The sequence below is a fragment of the Microtus oregoni genome, unplaced genomic scaffold (genome assembly GCF_018167655.1).
Source record: "Microtus oregoni isolate MIOR12 unplaced genomic scaffold, Mior012 000116F_ref0000321, whole genome shotgun sequence".
NCBI classification, from domain to species: Eukaryota; Metazoa; Chordata; class Mammalia; order Rodentia; family Cricetidae; genus Microtus; species Microtus oregoni.
The window spans coordinates 1,092,474-1,116,184 of record NW_024544745.1 but is presented as its reverse complement, the minus strand read 5'-3'; the positions used below and the strand labels follow the sequence as shown (position 1 = coordinate 1,116,184).

General features: G+C 38.5%; 2 protein-coding genes across 3 annotated transcripts in view; one reads left to right on the top strand and one right to left on the bottom strand.

Annotated features, from left to right (window-relative positions):
- Positions 1-3,228: 3,228 nt before the first annotated feature.
- The window catches only part of LOC121444028 (short transient receptor potential channel 5), a 300,209-nt gene continuing 279,726 nt past the window's right edge, over positions 3,229-23,711 (bottom strand). For both annotated transcript variants that reach the window (XM_041645758.1, XM_041645759.1), the window contains exons 8-11: positions 12,491-12,691; positions 12,213-12,254; positions 9,912-10,001; positions 3,229-7,203 (exon numbers count right to left, since the gene is read on the bottom strand). In XM_041645758.1, coding sequence (XP_041501692.1) covers positions 6,508-7,203; positions 9,912-10,001; positions 12,213-12,254; positions 12,491-12,691 — 1,029 coding nt within the window. In that variant the 3' untranslated portion in view covers positions 3,229-6,507. The remainder of the gene's footprint in view (positions 7,204-9,911; positions 10,002-12,212; positions 12,255-12,490; positions 12,692-23,711) is intronic.
- On the top strand, positions 16,518-16,797 carry LOC121444030 (40S ribosomal protein S29-like). Its single transcript, XM_041645761.1, has one exon. The coding sequence runs from the start codon at positions 16,545-16,547 to the stop codon at positions 16,713-16,715; it is 171 nt and encodes a 56-aa protein (XP_041501695.1). The 5' UTR covers positions 16,518-16,544; the 3' UTR covers positions 16,716-16,797.

Genomic DNA, 23,711 nt, shown 5'->3' with positions numbered 1-23,711 from the left:
CACTTCTGCCATAAGTTTTCTGTTGTATGCTTTTATTATTGCAAACTTTAAGTTGTTGTAGTTGGGGAATATTTTCACGTGTGTGACTTTTGTTTACACTACATTTGTTTAACTTTGAAGCTATGTTACTATGTTTCAAACACCTGATGGTCCTAATAAAGAACTGAATGGCCAATAGCGAGGCAGGAGCAGGGGTGGGGAGGGGCTAGCAGGTAGAGAGTATCAATAGAAGGAGAAATTTGGGAGGTGAGAGAATGAGGGAAAGAACAAGGGGAGGAAAACATCAGGCCAGCCACCCAGCTACACAGCAAGCCACAGAGAAAGAAGTAAAGAAAGGATATAGAAATAGAGCTAAAAGGCCAGAGGCAAAAGGTAGTTGGGGATAATTTAAGACAAGCTGGCAAGAAACAAGCCAAGCTAAGGCTGGGTACTCATAACTAATAGCAAGCCTCCGTATGTGATTTATTTGGGAGCTGGGTGGTGTGTCCCCAAAAAGCCAAAGGAGTATGAAACATTACACAACATGTTGCCTTGTCTTAAGAACATTCATTACCAGTCGATGCAGCATAATTTGATAATTGTCCTTAAAAATTTAAACCATTGTGTAATGAGTTGAACTTGTTATTAAATCAAGTATACAACATTTGTTACTTTAAACCACATTGCTTATGTTGCTTATGTATTCCTGTTGGGGAATATTTTCAGGTGTGAGACTTGGTTATGCGGCATTTGATTAACTGAAGCTTTTTTTTTTTTTTTTTTTTTTTTTGGTCTGTTTGAAACACCTGATGGTCCTAATTAAGAGATGAATGGCCAATAGCTAGGCAGCAGCAAGGATAGGTGGGGCTGGCTGGCAGAGTATAAAAGGAGAAAGAAAGAGAAGAGCAATAAGAAAACTAGGGGCCAGCCACTGAGCCAGGCACAGAGTAAGAAGGAAAATAAGATATACAGAAGTAAGGAAGATAAAAGCCCAGAAGGAATAGGTAGTGAAGATAATTTGAGATAAGAAAAGCTGGCTAGAAACAAGCCAAAGTATGGCTGGGTATTCATAATTAAGAAATAAGCCTCTTTGTATGATTTATTTGGGAGTTGAGTGGTGGGCTCCTCAAAAAGCCAAAAGAGTAAAATATCACACAGTAATTTTTGCATTCCATTGTGGGGCTCAAAAATATATCTAGAGCCTGTGAAAGCTGAAAAAAAATAAAAAGAACTTTAAGAGGTGCTAATGTTCAGCTAGCAGCACTAAACTAGAAACAAGTTTAAAAAAAAAAAAGGCTTGTGACAATTCAAGTTCTGGCTTCCATAGCTAGCAAGGTTTAAAGAAATTCTCAGGAACCTCAGACAAGCTTTGGGCTTGTCTCTCATGACCTGATCTGAGAGTGGGCAGAGCCAGTTGCTAGAGCACGCAGAGGATCCAGGTATAGCTTAGCAATCTAAAGTTTGCTTGTGCAGTCAAAAATAGCTAAAGATAAACAGCAAAAGAGGTCCAGATTGGGGCGGGGGAGGGGGGAGGACAAAACAAAACTTCTAAACTGGTTCCAGTGTGTTTGACAATGTGCTTAGGCTAGAGAAAATGGGTATAGGCAGTCATAGGAAGAAATAGATTAAAAAATAATAAAAAAGTAAAGTCTTTAAAGAGACAGTACAAGTAGTGTAAATGAAAAAAGCCATGTAAAGATGGGAAACATGGGGAGTCTGGATCCTGTATGTTATTGTGTTGATTTTGAAGTTTTTCAACAAGAAGCTGTGGATTCATTGCAGGTTGATATGGATCTGGTTTGATTGGGGGAGAGCTCTTGAAACTTGACAGATGATAGCTATCAACAAAGGTTATAACTGGTCTTTCCAACTTGGCCATTATTTCAAATTTTCTTTTGGGGATCCTAAAAGTACTTTGCCCACATTCCATAGGAAGTAGTCTTTGGTTATTTTGTGGGACATGGATGTTTGTTATATTTAGGCTGCTGTAGAAATATAGGATAAAATAACTATCTCAAATATTTTGCATTGGCATGGGTTTTGGTATATAAGTATAAATTCAGTCAATTTTGTTACACTGCTGAAATTTGTTACACTATATATGTTTTTCCTCTTGTTTAAAGGACTTTTGTATATTGATACAAATTTAAGGTAATTTTTGTTATTGCATATCATTTCTACTCTTTAAAAGATTTTCATATGTTGATAAATATTTAAGGTTATTTTGTTACAACATATTGTATGTTTCTGCTCTTGTTTAAAGGATTTCTGTATGTTAAGTATTTAAGGTTATTTTTGTTACAACATATTGTGTATATGTTTCTGCTCTTGTTTAAGGTTTTGTATCTAGGTTATCTAGGTAGTTCATTTAAAAATGTAAAGTAAAATTCTAGTTTTTGAAAGCTATCATGATGAACTATTTAGGATAATAAAGAAATACAGGTCAGTAGTTAATTCATCTATAACAATCAAATTTGTAGATATATGCTAGGTATGCTTTCCAGATCATACATAGTTTGATTTTAGATAGATGGCTTTCAAACCTTTCAAAGATCTACAGTATATGGCATTTTAAATGTTTTTTATTTAAGCCTTTACATGACAATGAGACACATCTGCTCCTGACAGCACCAATTTACTTCAGAGATGATGGGCATTGAAGAAATTCCTTTTGGAGTTTGCTATCATTGTGGCAAGATTAGCTGTTTGGGAAAGAAGCTGCTCTTGCTTGGACTGCTTGACAGTATGTTGTATAAACTGGACATGCAGGACCCACAGGAAAGGGACCACTAGTGAACTTTGCCAGACTGAAAAAGGTGGAATGATCTTCAGGGTTTCTGACTCACAGAAGAACTATCAGACATTCTGCAGGTCACAGAGGAAAGTGACTGAAAAACTGCCAATATAAGTGGGACAGTCTGTCAAATTTCCTGCTTCATTGAAAAGTCTGCGAGATCGTATTGGCCTGTAGGCTGAAGATGGCCCCAACTATGCCAAGGAACTTTGGGTGACTGTCCAGGCAGTCAGATGTCTATTTCATTTCTAGACTTTTTAGAAGTCGTCTGGAATCCATTTTTTGTTTATTTAAGTAATATTATTTTCTTCTGGTGCCTTTGATGGAGTTGAAGACTAGATAGTTATAGTTTCAGTTTTCATACCTATGATAACAAGTTAGTTAGGTATAAAATTTTGGACTTGTGACCGGGCGGTGGTGGCTAAATTATAGTGCAAAACCCAATGCTGTCCATCAACATTTATTAATAGGTATAAATGGTTACATTGGAAAAGGAGGAACAAAACATCTTATTTCTAAGTAGCCATACATTTTGTGGGAGGGGAAGTAAATGCTATATTTTTCTTTATACTGGAGCTAAAAACACACAAAATTATTATACAAGATTCTTTTTCACACATTTCAGGTTGACACTAACTTTGCACTTGTTACAGAAAATATTTAAATAAAGTAATTACTCAGAGGTTTTAGCTTTTAAAATAATCTGCAGAGTCAAAATGCCATTTGTACAAACACTGAAATTTTTCTTTCATAAATTAAACTCAGGAGATATAATTATAACCTTAGTTTTGACACAAACATTTTCTCTATGACGATGTGTGAGGGGTCACTGACTACGCTGAGAAAATTTATCAAGCATAACCTCTATTTTCTAGTTTTTCTCTTTCCTATATCAACTGTTAAGTCTGTAGCTCCAAATTGCATTCACTATTTTGACTAGGAAGAAATTCTCTATCCCCATTTCGTAAATTACCGAAGAAACAGAATCTGTAAGCAGTTAAAATATTTCTCTCTTATTGATTATTACCTGTAGTATACACATGAAAAGCAATAAAAACAAATCCATTTATTTTTCTTGGAAAGGTTGTACTTAGTCTTATCTGAACCGAAATAATCTGGACAAGGTCTGTTACTGTTCTACCACTGAAATAAGAGACCATGGTCATACTGTGTTTAAAGGGGGGGGGGATTCAAATAGTTAAGTCTAAACTTAGTACTTTAGGAAATTCTATTCCCTTTAACATTAAGTAAACTAATGAGGTTGATGGCCTGGGTTTAGAACTCTCCTTGTGTGCCCACACTAGCATTGATTTTAGTGCCATTGCTTGTAGAATCGATGAGAAACATTTAAATTCTGACTGCTTCTCCTTCCTAAATATGTCATTGTCACTTGTTCGACTCCAGGCAACTAAGTGCCTTGGTTGTGGAAGTGTGCTATGGGATTGATGAAGCTGTATTTTAAATAAAATGATTAGATCTTGTATGGAAGCTCCTACTTTGGACATTATATTTTTCAGATGACCTGAGAATTCAGGTAGCTGCTTTCATATTTCTATTTGAGCCTCATCTTACTACATCTGCTGCTATGAATGTTGAGTCCAAAATTTTACCTTTCATTTTCTTCCTGTAGAATCTTCAGCAGTTTTTTTTGTTGTTTGTTTATCTTTTTGTTGTTTGTTTGCCTTTCCTGTTAGACCTTCTTGCTAACAACCCACATAGATTGTTAATAGTCCATATATTTGTGAGAAAGATGTTTTTACTATATGCTTATATATTGGTTTTGTTGGTGGTTTTGTGAGTTACGGTTGTAGTAGGTTAGTTTATCATTAAGAATAAATTTTACAGTTGGAAATGCTGAAATTAGTTTAGAACTCTTCCTTTTAGAAAGTAATCTGTCTCAGTATTGGAGCTATTTGTGATAGTCCCTCAGTAAAGTAGGGCAGCAGTTGGATTTGAATATATGAGCACTTCAGATAAGACTAAGATTATTTTGGAACAGACCCTTGCCAAATGTGTGTTGGTTCATTTTGCTCTCATAATTCCTTTTTCTGTGTATCTGAGTTGTATTCAACACCACTTCCTGCCTCCCTTGTCCTTGATTTGGCTCATTTCCACAAGAAACAGTTTTACCATCATTCACCAATACTAGGGATAGAGGTGGAAAATCGGTTTAACATAAACTACACTGTCAAAAGCAAGTCTACAGACACATTTACATTAACAGTTCCTTATTTCACATCCAGCAGACATTACACAAGAATGTAGATGGATTCTTGTTGGTGTTGACATTTAAAAAGAACAGGTGGGCCCAATGAACAGGTTTACTTTTCTACCATATAAATTGTTAATCTCCACAAGCAACACATATGATGGTAAAACTATGCTTGCTCAGTAGGCCATTGTTTAGTGGATATCAATCCCAAGATGGCTACCATATTCATCCTAAATTCATTTGAACTTGTGTTGTAATTAAGTACTCCTGGACTATGGGAAAGAGTTTGAATGTGTAAATGTAGCTTTCTTTGAAGGCAGAATTGAGTTCTATGAATCCACTAGGATTATTACATTTTATCTCTAACAGTTCACACATGCAGATTCCACTGTCCCCCAGTGGATATTGCAGCTGCAACCTGAATTAGGTTATCTGAACCTAAAATTGTGTCTGCTAGGTTTTCTTTCCAGAAAGCAATTAATTAAATTGAGGTGCTCTTTCCCCCCTATATTTAAACACCTCCGTAAAATGTCATTTTTCTGATATAAAATATTTCAAATCCAGTCTTTAATCTTAAAAATGCCTTTATATCAATGATGATTAAAACTATCCACAGTAGATAGGACCCTATAAATATACCAGCTAATTATCTTTTTTCTTGCCAATGTTTGAGCTGTAGTAACTATTGGTTAGAATGCAGTAGAAGATTTTTTTTTTTTTTGGAAAAAAGTACACATCCTAAACACTAACTTTGATACTCTCAAAATTTAAAATATATAAGTTAACCAAAATATACAAACACGGGAAAGCAAAGCAGCTAAAAATTAGCTGTGACACACCCTGTAGAGTAAATATCTCATTGGCACACGTTAAAAAATTAACACATCGTTAAGAAACAAAACCTCAACAGTCCCCACAATTAGAAGTTATGGTGTCTTGAAACAAAACAGAAAGGCCAGGTCTACCTAGAAACCACAAGCTGACAATTCTTTGGAGTCCAGTCTCCCTTTCATGCTGTTCATTGTGTTTATTGAACCAGCATGGGCAGCGTGAAGCACTGTAGAGCAACAAAGACAGGCAGGTTGATTTGCCTTATCTGATAGCTGGTAGGGACTGCGGACCATATCCCTCAGCTCTGTCGGGAGATGGGTGTGAGATCCCGAGGAAAGTCAGGAATCTGTGCGGCAGCTATTGTAGCAAAGTGGCACCAGGAGCTTCAACAAGACAAGGATAAGAACAGCAAAGCAAAGGGATTAAGCACGCAACTGCATCTCTGCTGACTGGGGCAATTCTGCTTCCGTTGGTTTTGTGATGGATCTAGTATTTATAGTTACAAAAAGGCAAATTATAATAGCAGTAAAACAGAACACGAAGAATGTGGCTATAAAAGACGGAAAATAATAAGAGTTCCACTCCTTGGCGGGGGACCATGAGGGAACCATATTTGCGGTCACCTCTGAGAATGAGGAATTACAAATGTTCTCTTGAATTTCAGAACAGATGATGGGGGGGGGGGCTTGACTTAGAGCCGAGTTGTAACTTGTTCTTCCTGTTTATCACCCCATTTGTGCATGATCAAGTCACAAGCCTCTCCCCAAGTTTCAAACACATCCTCTGATGAGTCTAAAAGTTTAGAATTTGAGGAGCAGATGCTGGGTACACAGTGAAAAGAGCTGGAACAGGCTAGGGGGCATTCACTGCTCCGAGCAGCACCCCGGATTTCACCTAACTCTACCTCACTGAGGTTCAAATCGCTTTTAGAACAGGCCTCTGCCTTCCCTTTCTCCATCTGAGAATATCTGATGTCCTCCCACATATAATGCTGCTGGGCAATGGCATCGGAGATGGTGTATATTGGCTCTGACGTAGTAGGTTCAGAGCTCTGACCATTAAACTTGGAAAATAGGAGACCCAGTTTCTTGAAAGAGGGGCCCATGAAGGACCGTTTGCTTGACGACTCTGCTTTTGACTTCTCGTGAGTACCACTGGCTCTTGGCATGGTTCTGATGAGAGGTGCCTCATGGCAGGCCTTTCTCTTGCAGCCTAAATTGAAAGAGACGCTCTTAGATTTGGCCCGTGCCCCACCACTGCCATCATTGGTATCATCCCTTTGAGAGAATTCAGCACTGCTAGTGGAAAAGCTTCTTCTTGGTTGTTTTCTGTTTCCCAAGAGGTCAAGTACTTCATATCGAAAGCTTGAGATGTCCTGTTTTAATTCCTAGCAAAAGAAAGAAGACATGTTTTGTTAGGAATAAAAAAAAAAGGTCTTTAAAGAAGATACTTGGAATTTTGGATAGGCTGTTTTACATAGTAATAAACCAATAAGCACACATTATACTGTAAAAACCTTTCATTAGTTAAGCACAGAAAGACTTCTGTGACCAGTGGAAAAACTACAGTGGGTAAGGTTTATTTCAGAACCTGTGGAACAAAAACATAAACTAATCCCTAACAAAGTAATAACTGGGATGGAAAAATGGCTTAGCAGTTAGGAGTACTGGCTCCTCTCCCAGATGACCTGGGTTCAATTCTCAGCATCCACATGGCATCTCACAACCACCTGTAACTCCAGTTCTAGGGGATGCAACAACACCCTCTCCTGGCCTTTACCTGCATGAGTGCACACATGGTGCACATACATATATGCAGAAAAATGCACATATAGGCACAACACTCTCACACACAAGATGTTAAAAATAAAGTGCTTGCTCGCAAGTTATTTGATTAGAAAACTGGCTCTCCTGAGTGTCTGAAGGAAAAGGACAGCTGAAGAAGAGAAGACCTTTAGGATCCAGGAAGGAAACTGAAGAAATGAAGTATCAGGTGATGAGACAGTTGCTTGCATACTATTAACTTGTTCCTTTAGAGGTTTTCAATGTTTAAATCTGATCAAGTCATTCACATGCTTAAAATGTCTTGGTAATGTGTCTTGTCTTAAGGAAACACTATAAATACTGTATCATGGACTACAGGGCTTTTCGGTACCTGGTACCTCTCCATCTCCATTATCCTTTTTCTAACTCCCCTAGCTTCTATACTCATGAACTGACATGCAATAATAACTTAGTAAAGTGATTGGCACATTGGTCTTCAACACCTAATTTCCATCTGTGGATTAAGGTAATAGAATTCCTGAGTGCCTTCCAGGGATGTTATATATCTGTGTGTGCATGTGTCATGGATCCTGGGATAGGGTTTTTATTCTAGGCTCTACTGATATGTCTGGCAGGATAGTTTTTGTTTGTTTGTTTGTTTGAGACAGGGTTTCTCTGTGTAGCTTTGGATGCTGTCCTGGCACTAACTTTTGTAGACCAGGCTGGCTTCGAACTCACAGAGATCCGCCTTCCTCTGCCTCCCAAGTGCTGGGATTAAAGGTGTGCACCACCACCGCCCAAATTGGTAGGATAGTTTTCTATGATGGAAAGCTATCTTGTTAATTGTGGGATTGTTAGTAGCAACCCTCTTTGTACCCACTAGATGCCAGTATGACAATTTAAAACATTTCCAGATGGCCAAATGTGCCCTAACTACATAAATGCCCCTGTGTGAGAATCACTCTTTTAGGTTGATACCAAGAGTGGAAAAATTCTACTATGTAATTGTAGTTTCTTTAGACTTAAAATTTAAAAATACATATTCTGGATTTAATTGCCGATCTTTTAAAGAAGGCATTTAAGGCCTCCAGGCATTTTCTCTTTGCTGCCTTATCCCTTAGCATGCATTCTTGCTATATCAGTTAAGTAAATTATTCTCCACCCTGATATTATCAAAGGAAAGAACAGGTTCACTTTGGTAGTAAAACTGATTGTAACAGACATTGATAAAAACCTCTCAACCCCAAATTGTGTGTGGCCCCAATCTGAGACAAAAAATTATAGATAATAGTGACTATGAGGAGAAGAATGAACCTCTCCCCCAGAGATAAGTTCCCTAAATGGTTGTTCAGTGTAAAGTGATCAACACTGAAGCCATGTAAATGTAAATAACAAAAACACAAAATGATGTGGGATGTCCTTCTGTGTATATGTGTTGCTTTTATTGGTTAATGAATAATGCCATTTTGGACAATGGTTTAACAGAGTAAAGCCAGGCAGGAAAACCAAACAAAGATATATAGAGAGTAGGTGGAGTCAAGGAGATGCCATGTAGTTGCTGAAGGAGAAAGATGCCAGAACCTTTCCAGTAACCCACAGCCTCGTGGTGATACACAGATTAATAGAGATGGGTTAGTTTAAGATGTAAGAACTAGCTAGGAATATGCCTAAGCCTTTGGCCAAAGAGTGTTGTAATTAATATAGTTTTGTGTGATTATTCAGGTCTGGGCATCCAGAAAACAGCACAGTCTCTGTTTATACTCAAAAAATTGTATGTATGTGTATATATATGTATATATACATATATACATATATGAAACAAAAAAGAAGCTATGAACTATAGAGTTGGGAATATGGGAGAGATATGGAGGTGTGTAGCTGGGAGGAGCAGGAGGAAGGATGAAAAGTAATATTCTATTTCAATTATAAGCATAATTTTTTTTTTAGAAAAGGAAAAATTTTCTCCACTTACTGGATGGCAGATAATTCCAAGACAGAATAAGAATTGCAGGGACTAGAGACATGGCTTAGTGGTTAAGAGAACTGTGCTCTTCCAGAGGACCTGGGTTCAGTTCCCACTACCCACATGGTGGCTCTCAACAACCTGCTTACCACCACTCCCTGGGGCAATCTGACACCTAGACAACAAATGTGCAGGCAATGCACACACACATAAACTCAATTTTCAAAAAAAATATAAAGAATAATTTTTAGACTAATAAGACTTGTAATTGAGTTTTTCTTGCACTATATGAAAATATAGGAGAGAGAGAGAGAGAGAGAGAGAGAGAGAGAGAGAGAGAGATATTTACCCACTTCATGATTAAATTACCTTAAAGTTTTCTTCTGTTAATCCCTCATTTGTTTTGGAGTTTCTTATCATTGCAGCCACATATCTCTTGACTAAATTTTTGATAACTTCCTGGAATTGAGAAAGCATGACGAGGTATTCAGTTTTCTGTTCAGACTATCAGGTAAATAAAGAATCCGCGCAGAAGACTCACTTAGATCATCTTTGCCATAGGAAATCCTCACTGTACCTAGAAGTTTTCTGCCAAAAAACTTAAGTTCATTGAGTTACTAAGTCATTGCATCTCTGAATTTTGGTGGCAGAGTGTGCCAGTTACCATTAAATTTACCCCAAAGGAAGAATTTCTACTCAAGTATAAAGTAAGCATGTAGTGTGTGTGTGTGTGTGTGTGTGTGTGTGTGTGTGTGTGTGTGCGTGTGTATGATGAAAGTATTATATCCCTTGAATGCTCATATTCAATTCAATATCCATTCCTCTGGGATGGATTAAACTTTAGTATTTTTAGTGAAATAGGGGGTTTTTCTCTTCATGAAGTTGGGAGTCACTAAGTGAGTTAGTAAATTTTTTGTTTGTTTTGTGTTTTGAGACAGTTATTTTTCTGTGTAGCCTGGGCTATGCTGAAACTCATTCCGCAGACCAGCCTGGCCTGGAACTCACAGAGTTCCTCTGCCGCCCAAGTGCCAGAATTAAAGGCATGTGCCATCACCACCTATCACGAGCTAGTAATTTTATGATCAAGATATGTTTTATAGAATCAACCTACACTTCACTTTTACAGGGAATGCCTCTATTAGCCTCAGGTTTAATGTTTAATGGAACACACATGGCTGCCAGGTTGGTATTGACGATTGCTGCTGCTTACTGCAATGTGCCAGGCGCCATCCCCACTGAATTTTCCCAGCCCCATAATTTAGCTTTTACTGTTATTCCTGGTTTAAATCCCCACTGAATTTTCACCACCCTGTAATTTAACTTTTATTTTTCTTCCTGGTTTACAAATGAAGAAGCTGAGGCTTAGTGTTGTTAACTGGCGTCTTCAGGATCACAGTGCTAGACAATGGAAAAATTAGATTTCAGTTCTACTTCAAGCTGATTCCAGAGTCTATAGTAATAGTTAATAATGCTGTGGCTACCGTTTCTGCTACTCGGTGAACTTCAATAAGTCAGTGAGATGCCCAGGAAATGTCCTGTTAATGATGTTTGAAGCAGAAAGTAAAAGCAATGAATCTTGCCTAGGTGTTAGCATTTTCTATCATGATTAGAGATGGAGGTAGACATAGTGAGGAAAGGGTCACCTATGAAACACTGTACTTTGTGTTGCTCATTGCTATTTGTGCCTAAGATGAATAAAATTTGGGAAACCATTTGTGGAATAAGGTTGAGTTTCCTTTCCATTAAACCTTGTAGGATATTTTTCTGTTTGGGTTTCTTAAGATAAAGTTTCATGTAACTCAAGATGTAAACTTGTTACATAGTTGAGGATAACCTTGAACTTCCGATCTTTTTGCCCCAATCACACTGTTTAGATGGCATTGGGGATCATATTCAGGGCCTGATGTGTGGTAGGCAATGAGTCTGCCACCTGAGATATGTCCCCTACTCTGCATTTATTTTGATCTAGAACGTTAAATATAGTCTTTTATCTGTGATTTTCAAAGATTACTTTCCATAAATATCTCACATATCTGTGTGCTTAGTTGTCTTCTGGTTGGTCCCATCAGAAGCACATATCTGCTCCTTTGATTAAAGTCATGTTTATAATTTAGAAAGATCTGTGTCCTGATAAAAGATTTTACTTCACTGAAGTTGCTAATAATTTCCTCATATTCTGTATTTGCTACTTATTGTGTATTCCCATTGCTGTGTGTGCTTTTTGTTCGCAGTAAGTTTTTGCCCATCTGGTCAGTTAATTTTATTAGCTTTAATGAAGTAATATCTCTCATTCCTGAAAGATGATAGGCTTCTAAGGTGTCTTGCTTTTACACAATGATTTCTCTAATGTGTGTCTTAGTGTCTTGTGTGCAATAGGTACTCATTTACTCATTGACTGAGCAACTACTCATCTGCTGCTTAATCTCAAGGAAGATAGCTTTCTAAGGTATGGCTGACTCACATCCTTATGAGGTAGTGTTAAAGGGATATCAACAGAGATATCAAGCAGTTGACTCCGACCTGATGAATTACTTCAGTCTTGAGTGAATTAGTCTTTCAAGGGTTCCTACCCAAGTTAAGTTTAGACATAGCTAGAGTAGAGTTTGCTTCTCTACCCCCACAGAACTGATCAAAAACTGTTGTGTTTAGCCCCCAATGGGTAAGCAGTACCTGATAATGTTGATTTTGGACCAGGCTATCAGCATGGCGCTCCTGTAATTCAAAATGGACAGAGAGGTTTTCATCAGTTGGCTAGCACTTAGCCATTTACCCACCCCAAGAATTTGGTAAATATTAGGATTGTAGAATGATACAATAGCTCCTCCCTGACAGATAGCAAGAACATTAGTTGGAATTATTTTATAATATTTATGATAGGAACTGTCATAAAGAAGGGGAAGGAAGAAAACAGTTTCTTGTAAAAAGAGACAGATTTTTTTTTGTCTTACTGTGAAGCTTCTCAAGTTGTGTCTCCGTCTTCCATCAGGGTCTCTTTTTGGACAGAAGGTGTTATTGAACCAATTGCCAAGATACATAAATGATTTGGGACTGGGGATAATGTTGAAAGGAGGTGGCAAGGTACCACCTTCATCAAAGTAACTCATCCATAGCTTTGTTCTTGCAAATTTCCACTCAATGTCAGCATGATCCTATGAAAGACACAAATGCAAGTTGGGAGAGACAGAAAACCGGGAAATATAGATATGTCTAATTTTAGCCTCTGTAATTGCTTCTGTAGAGGACAACCCGGAAGTAGCTATATAAACTTGAATTACATATACCCTGTAAGTGCAAATCACATTGATTTGGCAATCCACTTTGAGAAATAAATCTTACTGGGCTTGGTAGTACATGCCTCTAAACCCATCTACTCAGGGAATTGAGGCGGGAGGATCATGAGTTTGAGACTGGCCTATGCTATATAGTAAGATCCTACCTTAAAGTACAAGAAAAGTTAATAGGGGTATGACTCCGTGGTAGAGCATTTGTTTAGCATGTAGAAAACCCTGGGTTCAATTACTAGAAGTGAAAAATCAAAAAACAAGATGGTGGAAGAATGAAGGATGGCATAAATGGAGGGGGTTGCAGAAAGATTATACACAGGGTTCTTCAGTATAGTATAGTATAGTATAGTATAGTATAGTGTAGTATAGTAATAACAAATCACTGTAAACAACCTAAATATTCAATAGTAGAAGGCTATTTAAATAAATGATATTTCAACAACAAAATGACTTACAATCTAATTCTAAAATATAGGTAATACTTTATGTATAGAATATATATGAATATATGCATCTGTTGAAGATCCTGAGTGTAAAAAATATATACTGTGAGCAAAAATCTCACTTAATTCAACTGAAAAATTACATATTTACATATTTTGGCAGATGTGTATATACCAAACTATAAATCATGGTTATTTTCAAGAGGTGAAGATGGGGTTAAGAAAGCTTTTTTAGTTTATAATATTGGGAGGTGTATGGGAGAACTGAATATTTTTATTGTTTACCAACTAAAGCCATTAGCAAATGGAAAAAACGATTTTTTTCCATCTTCAACTGAAGGTTCTTCTAAAATTCTTTAGTGCAACAAGGTATTTGTATGTCACTTTTCCCCAAACCAAATTCTTTGCCATTGAATTTTACAACCAGCCTCAAGCTGACAGTGGCATGCATGTTGTGAAATGTTTACATGTACTCTTGCACATGTATATGCACATGCGCACCCCCACACCCTTAAATAAATGAATAAGTGAACACAAAAGACCAAAATCTCTGTAAATAGATATTTTTCAAGGGGCTGCTGTGCAGATCAATTGGCTATCTGAAGAGGAATTGCAAACCTATTCCACTTGCTTGTGTGAATTTCAGGATGTTATTTTACATATACCATGGACTGCTTGCTTTCAAGGCTAGGGGATGATCTGTGCTATTATCAGCAAAAAGGCAGCATGACTTTGAGTTTAAAATAAGCTGAAATAATATGATGGTCAAATGCAATAAATGATCCTCGATTATCTGTAAAGGACATGCTTGAGATAGAAAGGGAACTCTAAGTTAGTAACTACCAATATTAAACTTCTCAGCTGTGTTATGGTCATTGAATATGTGACACAGCATTTTTGAACAAAATGTCATGATATTTGCAACTTTGGAATTTTCAAAAAATTTAAGGCCTTTCCATTTATGCATTATGTAAAGCTTTATTTATTTCAAGGGCCATGATAGTTTAGAATTGATTGTTCATACCCATTAACTTTTATCTTAAAATAACATTAGATAAAGAGTTCCTACTGTAGGAGTTGGGCAATAGCTCAGTAATAGCATACATATTTAACTTCTAAAGACTTTGCATTCCAGCATTTCCACCAAAATACAAGACAAAAACTTGGTTCATCTGGTATATGAAATAATGGATTCTTTAAAGTCTTTTTCTGAGATAGGGACACACTTGTGGCATATTAGTTAAAGATATGTTACATTTGTTTATGCTGTGGAACGGTTGTTTAATGATGCAAAGATGTGCTGCATTCTTTATGTTGCATTTGTTTAGCTCTATGAAGCTGTGTTACTTTGCGTGCCTAAAACAACTGATTGGTCTAATAAGGAGCTGAATAGTCAATATCTAGGCAGAGAAAAGTGTAGGTGGGACTGCAAGGCAGAGAGAGTATATAGCAGAAGATATCTGGGAAGAGAAGATGGAGGATCAAGAAAAGGAGAAGGAGAAGAGGACATCAGGGGTCAGTTACCCAGGTACACAGCAAGTCATGGAGTAAGAAGTAAAGAAAGGCATATGTAGTAGAGAAAGATAAAAGTCCAAAGGCAAGAAGTAGAAGGAATAATCTAAGTCAAGAAAAACTGGCTTGAAAGAAGCCAAGCAAAGGCCAGGCACTCATAACAAAGAATAAGTCTCCGTGTGATTATTTGGGAGCTGGGTGGCAGACCTCCTTAAGAGTAAAGAGTAAAAAAAAAAAAAACCAAAAAAAAAAAAAACCCAAAAACCAAAAACCAACTACACTCACTAAATAGTCTTGGCTTCCCTGGAACTCTTTTTTTTTAATGAATTTTTTTAACATAAAATTAATTACTTATAATATATTTTGCATGAAAATACACTGTGACTGTAGCTGAATGAACCAATGAATGAAAATTCATGTTATGGTCCTGTAGGAGACACAAAGGGGTTATATTATGATCTGGAGTCCCAAGGAAAATTCCCACGAGAGATTTCATGTGAATGAATGATGTCAGCAACAGAAAAAAATTACAGAATGAAAATATCTAAAATGTATACAGTGTGTCCCACATGTGATGTATTCTTTTTGAATGATTTACATCTATTATTAGAATTAGGTGTTTTAGGCAGGCAAAGTAACACAACTTCACTGAGTTAAACAAATGAAGTGTAAACAAAAGCAACACATCTCTACATCGCTAAACAAAGGGTCCAGAGCACAAACAAATGTAACACACCTTAAAATAATAGTCTACAACAGGGAGAAACGAAAAGAGAAGAAAAAAGAAAAGAGAAAGAAAAAAAGCCAGATAATCAGATGGAGGAGATGCACACCTGTCTTCCAAGTGCTCAGGGAGCAGGAGAATTGTGGGTAAGCCCCACCCGTGCAACAAAGCAAGAGCCCATCTAGTCCTAGGTCTGGATTTTTGAAGACAATCAATGAAGAATGTCAATAATTATTGCTCAAAACAAATTTACAACTTCTTGTAGATAGCAATTTTATACAAGGATCATAAATAAAAAAAATCATTAAAAAATTAGTCAAAGAATTTTACACTCGGCCTACACTTCCTGGTCATCCTACAGGGGCTATACTGCCCAATACCTCCTCTCTCTTCCTATCCCATCCAGCTTACATCCAGATCCTCCCAACCCCTGTCTCCCACCCTCCCTCCCTTCTTTGGCGGCATAGCACCTCCCTGCTCAGCCTGCTCGGGCGCTGGGACCGAACCCGAATCGGGAGGGCAAAGGGGAGGGCGGTAGCTCCTTTGTCTCCATAGCCTGCCTGATGCAAGCAGGGTGGGCCCTTTGTTTGTGAGCTAACCAAGCAGCACGGAGATCCGATCTGGACACCAGGAGAAACATCACTGGGGAGTGACATCACTGGGAAGGTACATCAGTGGGCAAGAAGACCTGATCCTGTAAAAGAAGATCCATAGGGGAGTATTGGGAGGAAGAGATGGGCAGACGCCAATGCAAGAATTCACCCAACAATCTGAAAAACAACACGAAACCACCAGAAGCCAGCGACCTCACAACAGGAGGACATGACCACCTTAATCAAGAAGAAGTAGAAAGCCGGGCGGTGGTGGCGCACGCCTTTAATCCCAGCACTTGGGAGGCAGAGGCAGGCGGATCTCTGTGAGTTCGAGACCAGCCTGGTCTACAAGAGCTAGTTCCAGGACAGGCACCAAAACCACAGAGAAACCCTGTCTCAAAAAAAAAAAAAAGCGCTTTTGGCTCGTCGGCCGTCAGTGAGGCAACATGGGTCACCAGCAGCTCTACTGGAGTCACCCGCGGAAGTTCGGCCAGGGATCCCGCTCCTGCCGCATCTGCTCAAACCGCCACGGTCTGATCCGGAAATACGGGCTGAACATGTGCCGCCAGTGTTTCCGGCAGTACGCGAAGGACATCGGCTTCATTAAGTTGGACTAAGCGACCTTGAATGGATTCTTCAATACTCTACCCAGTGGAAAAGATGAACGCCAGTCTTTGTACATAAGAATAAAACAAAGTGAAGACCTTCAAAAAAAAAAAAAAGAAGAAGTAGAAAAAACTGACTTCATGAAAGTGATTGACACCCTTAAACAGCATATAAAAAACGCCCTTATAGAAATGGATGAGAAGTATAACAGAAAGTTCGAGAAATTGAGTAAATCAGTGAATGATACTCTAGGAAACCAAGGAAAAACAATCAAGCAGATAATGGAAACAGTTCATGACTTGAAAACTGAAATGGAGGCAAAGAAGAAAACACAAACAGAGGGCCGGCTGGACATGGAAAATCTAGGTAAATGAATAGAGACTAAAGAAACAAGCATAACCAGCAGAATACAAGAGATAGAAGAAAGAATCTCAGATTCTGAGGATAACATAGAGAAAATAAACACACTGATCAAAGAAAACAGCAAGTCCAACAAACTCTCATCACAAAACATTCAGGAAATATGGGACACAATAAAAAGACCAAACCTAAGAATAATTGGAGTAGAAGAAGGAGAAGAAGTGCATCTCAACGGTCCAGAAAATATACTTAATAAAATTATAGAAGAAAACTTTCCCAACCTGAAGAAAGATGTACCTATGAAGGTTCAAGAAGCATACAGAACACCAAATAGGCTGGATCAAAAAAAAAAAAAAAAACATCCCCTCGCCATATACTAATCAAAACACAAAATATACAGAATAAAGAAAGAATATTAAGAGCCGCAAAGGAAAAAGGCCAAGTTACTTATAAAGGTAAACCTATCAGACTTACACCTGACTTCTCTTTGGAAACCATGAAAGCCAGGAGGTCCTGGATAGATGTACTCCAAAAACTAAGAGACCATGGATGCAAGCCCAGACTACTATATCCAGCCAAGCTTTCGTTCACTATAAATGGAGAAAACAAAATTTTCCAGGATAAAAACAAATTTAAACAATACGCAGCCACAAATCCAGCCTTACAGAAAATAATAGAAGGAAAATCACTAACCAAGGAGTCCAACAATGACCACAATAACTCAGACATCTAGAGACCCTTCACCAGCGCAACTCAAAGAAGGGAAACACACAAACCCTACTACTAAAAAAGTGACCGGAGTTAACAACCACTGGTCATTAATATCACTTAATGTCAATGGACTCAACTCACCTATAAAAAGGCACAGGCTAAGAGATTGGATACGAAAACAGGATCCAACATTCTGCTGTCTACAAGAAACACACCTCAACCATAATGACAGGCACCTACTCAGAGTAAAGGGCTGGGAAAAGGCTTATCAAGCAAATGGACCTAAGAAACAAGCAGGTGTGGCCATACTAATTTCTAACAAAGTTGACTTCAAACTTAAATCAATCAGAAGAGATGGAGAGGGACATTTTATACTCATAACAGGAACAATTCATCAGGAAGAAGTCTCAATCCTGAATATCTATGCCCCTAATATAAAAGCACCCACGTACGTAAAAGAAACATTACTAAAACTCAAGGCAGCCATCAAACCGCACACACTAATAGTAGGAGACTTCAACACTCCTCTCTCACCAATGGACAGGTCAATCAGACAGAAACCTAACAGAGAAATTAGAGAATTAATGGAGGTAATGAAGCAAATGGACTTAACAGACATCTATAGATTATTCCACCCAAAGAGGAAAGAATATACCTTCTTCTCTGCAGCTCATGGAACCTTCTCGAAAATTGACCACATACTCGGTAACAAAGCTAACTTACACAGTTACAAAAAAATATTAGTAACCACCTGTGTCTTATCAGATCACCATGTATTAAAGTTAGAATTCAACAACAATGCTACCCCCAGAAAGCCTACAAATTCATGGAAACTGAACAGTCAACTACTGAACCATACCTGGATTAAGGAAGAAATAAAGAAAGAAATTAAAGTCTTCCTTGAATTCAATGAAAATAAAGAAACAACATACTTGAACTTATGGGACACTATGAACGCAGTCCTAAGAAGAAAGTTCATAGCACTAAGTGCCCACTTAAAGTAAACAGAGAAAGCACATATTGGAGACTTAACAGCCCACCTGAAAGCTCTAGAAAACAAAGAAGCAGACTCACCCAGAAGGAGTAGAAGACTGGAAATAATCAAACTGAGGGCTGAAATCAACAAAATAGAAACACAGAAAACAATCCAAAGAATCAATGAAACAAAAAGCTGGTTCCTGGAGAAAATCAACAAGATTGATAAACCCCTATCCAAACTAATCAAACGACAGAGAGAGAATACGCAAATTAATAAGATCAGAAATGAAAAGGGGGACATAACCACAGACACAGAGGAAATTCAGAGAGTCGTTAGATCTTACTACAAAAGCCTGTATGCCACAAAACTGGAAAATGTAGAAGAAATGGACACTTTTTTAGATAAATACCATTTACCAAAACTAAACCAGGACCAGGTGAACAATCTAAACAGACCTGTCAGTCGCGAAGAATTAGAAGCTGTTATCAAAAACCTCCCTACCAAAAAAAGCCCAGGACCAGATGGTTTCAATGCGGAATTCTACCAGAACTTCCAAGAAGACCTAATACCTATACTCCTTAATGTATTCCACAATATAGAAACAGAAGGGTCATTACCAAATTCCTTTTATGAAGCTACAGTTACTCTGATACCAAAACCACACAAAGACTCAACCAGGAAAGAGAATTACAGGCCAATCTCACTCATGAATATCGACGCAAAAATCCTCAACAAAATACTGGCAAACCGAATCCAAGAACACATCCGAAAAATTATCCATTATGATCAAGTAGGCTTCATTCCTGAGATGCAGGGCTGGTTCAACATACGAAAATCTATCAATGTAATCCAGCATATAAATAAACTGAAAGAAAAAAACCACATGATCATTTCATTAGATGCTGAAAAAGCATTTGACAAAATTCAACATCCATTTATGTTAAAAGTATTGGAGAGATTAGGGATACAAGGGTCATACTTAAATATAATAAAAGCTATATACAGCAAGCCGACAGCTAACATCAAATTAAACGGAGAGAAACTCAAAGCCATCTCGCTGAACTCAGGAACACGACAAGGCTGTCCACTCTCGCCATACCTCTTCAATATAGTGCTTGAAGTTCTAGCAATAGCAATAAGACAACATAATGGGATCAAGGGGATTCAAATTGGAAAGGAAGAAGTTAAACTTTCGTTATTTGCAGATGATATGATAGTCTACATAAGCGACCCCCAAAACGCCACCAAAGAACTTTTACAGCTGATAAACAGCTTTAGTAATGTGGCAGGATACAAGATCAACTCCAAAAAATCAGTCGCCCTCTTATACACAAAGGATATGGAAGCAGAGAGGGAAATCAGAGAAGCTTCACCATTCACCATAGCCACAAACAGCATAAAATATCTTGGGGTAAATCTAACCAAGGAAGTGAAAGATCTATTTGACAAGAACTTTAAGGCATTGAAGAAAGAAATTGAAGAGGATACCAAAAAATGGATGGACCTCCCTTGCTCTTGGATTGGGAGGATCAACATAGTAAAAATGGCAATTCTATCAAAGGCAATTTATAGATTCAATGCAATCCCCATCAAGATCCCACCAAAATTCTTCACAGATCTGCAGAGGAGAATAATCAACTTTATATGGAAAAACAAAAAACCCAGGATAGCCAAAACAATCCTATACAATAAAGATTCTTCTGGAGGCATTACCATCCCTGACTTCAAACTCTATTACAGAGCTACAGTAATGAAAACAGTGTGGTACTGGCATAAAAACAGAGAAGTCGACCAATGGAATCGTATAGAAGACCCGGATTTTAACCCACAAACCTATGAACACCTCATTTTCGATAAAGGAGCTAAAAGTATACAATGGAAGAAAGAAAGCATCTTCAACAAATGGTGCTGGCACAACTGGATGTCAACCTGTAGAAGAATGAAAATAGACCCATATCTATCACCGTGCACAAAACTCAAGTCCAAATGGATTAAAGACCTCAATATCAGCCCGAACACACTGAACCTGATAGAAGAGAAAGTGGGAAATACCCTACAACAGATGGGCACAGCAGATCTCTTCCTATGTATAACCACAGAAGCACAGACATTAAGGGCAACATTGAATAAATGGGACCTACTTAAACTGAGAAGCTTCTGTAAAGCAAAGGACACTGTCACCAAGACAAAAAGGCAACCTACTGACTGGGAGAAGATCTTCACCAACCCCGCAACAGACAAAGGTCTGATCTCCAAAATATATAGAGAACTCAAGAAACTAGACTTTAAAATGCTAATTAACCCAATTAAAAAATGGGGCACTGAACTGAACAGAGAATTCTCAACAGAAGTTCAAATGGCCAAAAGACACTTAAGGTCGTGCTCAACTTCCTTAGCAATCAGGGAAATGCAAATCAAAACAAATTTGAGGTATCATCTCACACCTGGCAGAATGGCTAAAGTCAAAAACACCAAGGATAGCCTTTGCTAGAGGGGCTGTGGAGGAATGCTGGTGGGAATGCAATCTTGTGCAACCACTGTGGAAGTCAGTGTTTCGGTTTCTCAGGAAATTCTGGATCAACCTACCCCTGGACCCAGCAATACCACTCTTGGGAATATACCCAAGAGATGATCTATCATATGACAAAAGCATTTGTTCAACTATGTTCATAGCAGTATTATTTGTAATATCCAGAACCTGGAAACAACCTAGATGCCCTTCAATGGAAGAATGGATGAAGAAAGTATGGAATATATACACACTAGAGTACTACGCTGCCGTAAAAAACAACAACTTCTCGAGTTTTGCATGCAAATGGATGGAAATAGAAAACACTATCCTGAGTGAGGTATCCCAGACCCAAAAAGATGAACATGGGATGTACTCACTCATAATTGGTTTCTAGCCATAAATAAGGGTCACAGAGTCTACAATAGGTGAACCTAAAGAAGCTAAGAAGAAGTTGAACCCAAGGAAAAACATATAGTTATCCTCTTGGCTAAGGGAAGTAGACAAAATTGCCGGGGAGAAAATTGGCATCTTGGGGGTGGGGTGGGATGGGGGTAAGGGGAGATGGGGAGAGAAAAGATAGAAGGGAAGGAGGGGGGACTTGGGGAAACAGGAGGATTGGGATAAAGGAAGGTTGGATAGGGGAGCACGGAACCACAATTCTTAGTTAAGGGAGCCACTTTAGGGTGTGCAAGAGACTTGACCCTAGTGGGGCTCCCAGGTGCCCAAGCTGAGGTCCCCAGTTAGTTCCTTGGGCAGCTGAGGATAGGGAACCTGAAATGACCCTATCCTAGAACAATACTGACGAATATCTTGCATATCATCATAGAACCTTCATATGGTGATGGATGGAGACAGAGACAGAGACCCACCCTGGAGCCCTGGACTGAGCTCCCAAGGTCCCAATGAGGAGCAGAAGGATGGAGAACATGAGCAAAGAAGTTGGGACCACAAGGGGTGCACCCACCCACTGAGACAGTGGAGCTGATCTACTGGGAGCTCACCAAGGCCAGCTGGACTGTGACTGAAAAAGTATGGGATAAAACTGGACTCTCTGAACATGGCGAACAAAGAGGGCTGATGAGACGCCAATGACAATGGCACGGGGTTTTGATCCTACTTAATGTGCTGGCTTTGTGGGAGCCTAGCCAGTTTGGATGTTCACCTTCCTAGATATGGACGGAGGGGGGAGGACCTAGGACTTACCACAGGGCAGGGAACCCTGACTGCTCTTTGGACTGGAGAGGGTGGGGGAAAGGAGTGGGGGGAGGGGGAGAATGGTGGGAGGAGGGGGAGGGAAATGGGAGGCTGGGAGGAGGTGGAAACTTGTTTTTTATTTTTCTCCTTTTCTCAATAAAAAAAAAAAGAATTTTACACTCCTTGTCCCCTGTCCCTTGCGGAGTTCGGAAGGGAGGTGCAAAGCACACACTGTGTGTAGCCCTGTTCCAGGTGCTGAGATCCCTCGACTGTGGCCACCACTCTGAGGCCGTGCAGCTGAGCGCTGTGTGATTGCACCATGAAACCAGGCCATCCTTGAACTCATAAAGATATTCCTGCCTCTGCCTCTTGGTACTGGTATTAAAGGTTAAGTACCTCCACACTCAACTTAAAATCAGCTTTCCAAATGGTTAATTAACAAATACAAGTTCTACACTTTTCAGGACTACAGAATGATGTTTTGATATATGTATGCACTGTGATATGATTTGATTAAACTTATCAGCACATCAATTGCTTCACATAGTCAACAATTGTGGTGAGAACATTTAAGATGCTCCAATCTGATGTTTGTAAACTATGACTATGCTATAGCACACAAAAAGGGAAAATTAAAGTTGCCTATAAAATTAAGGTTGCTACTTAGATGACCCTTGAAGAAATCTTTTTCCTAGATTATCTAGGTGGGTTAAGTATAATCATAAATTTGTGTTTTAGTGAAAGGAGACAGAGAGAGAGTGAAAATCGGTAAGATAAGAGAGACTCAGCTAGTTTTTCTTGTCCTTAAAGGAGAAAGAGTGGTGTTAACCAAAGAATTCAAGAAGTTTCTAGAGGCTTAAAAAGAGACATGGACATGGATTTTCTGAGCATTTATCCAACACCTTTATTTTATTTTATTTTATTTTATTTTATTTATTTTTGCTTCAAGCCAGATGACTATTTCATTTTGCATAGGCTCTCTCCAATTGCTTTTTATTGAGCTCTCCATTTTTCTTTGCTCCCCCCTGGCTCTCCCCTCCCCTTTAACCCTCTCCCAAGCTCCCCATGCTCCCAATTTACTCAGGAGATCTTGTCTTTTTCTACTTCCCATGTATATTAGATCCATGCCTGTGTCTCTTAGGGTCCTCATTGTTGTCTGAGTTCTCTGAGATTGTGGATTGTAGGCTGTTTTTTTAATGCTTTAAGTTTAAAAATCACTTATGAGTACATGTGATAATTATCTTTCTGGGT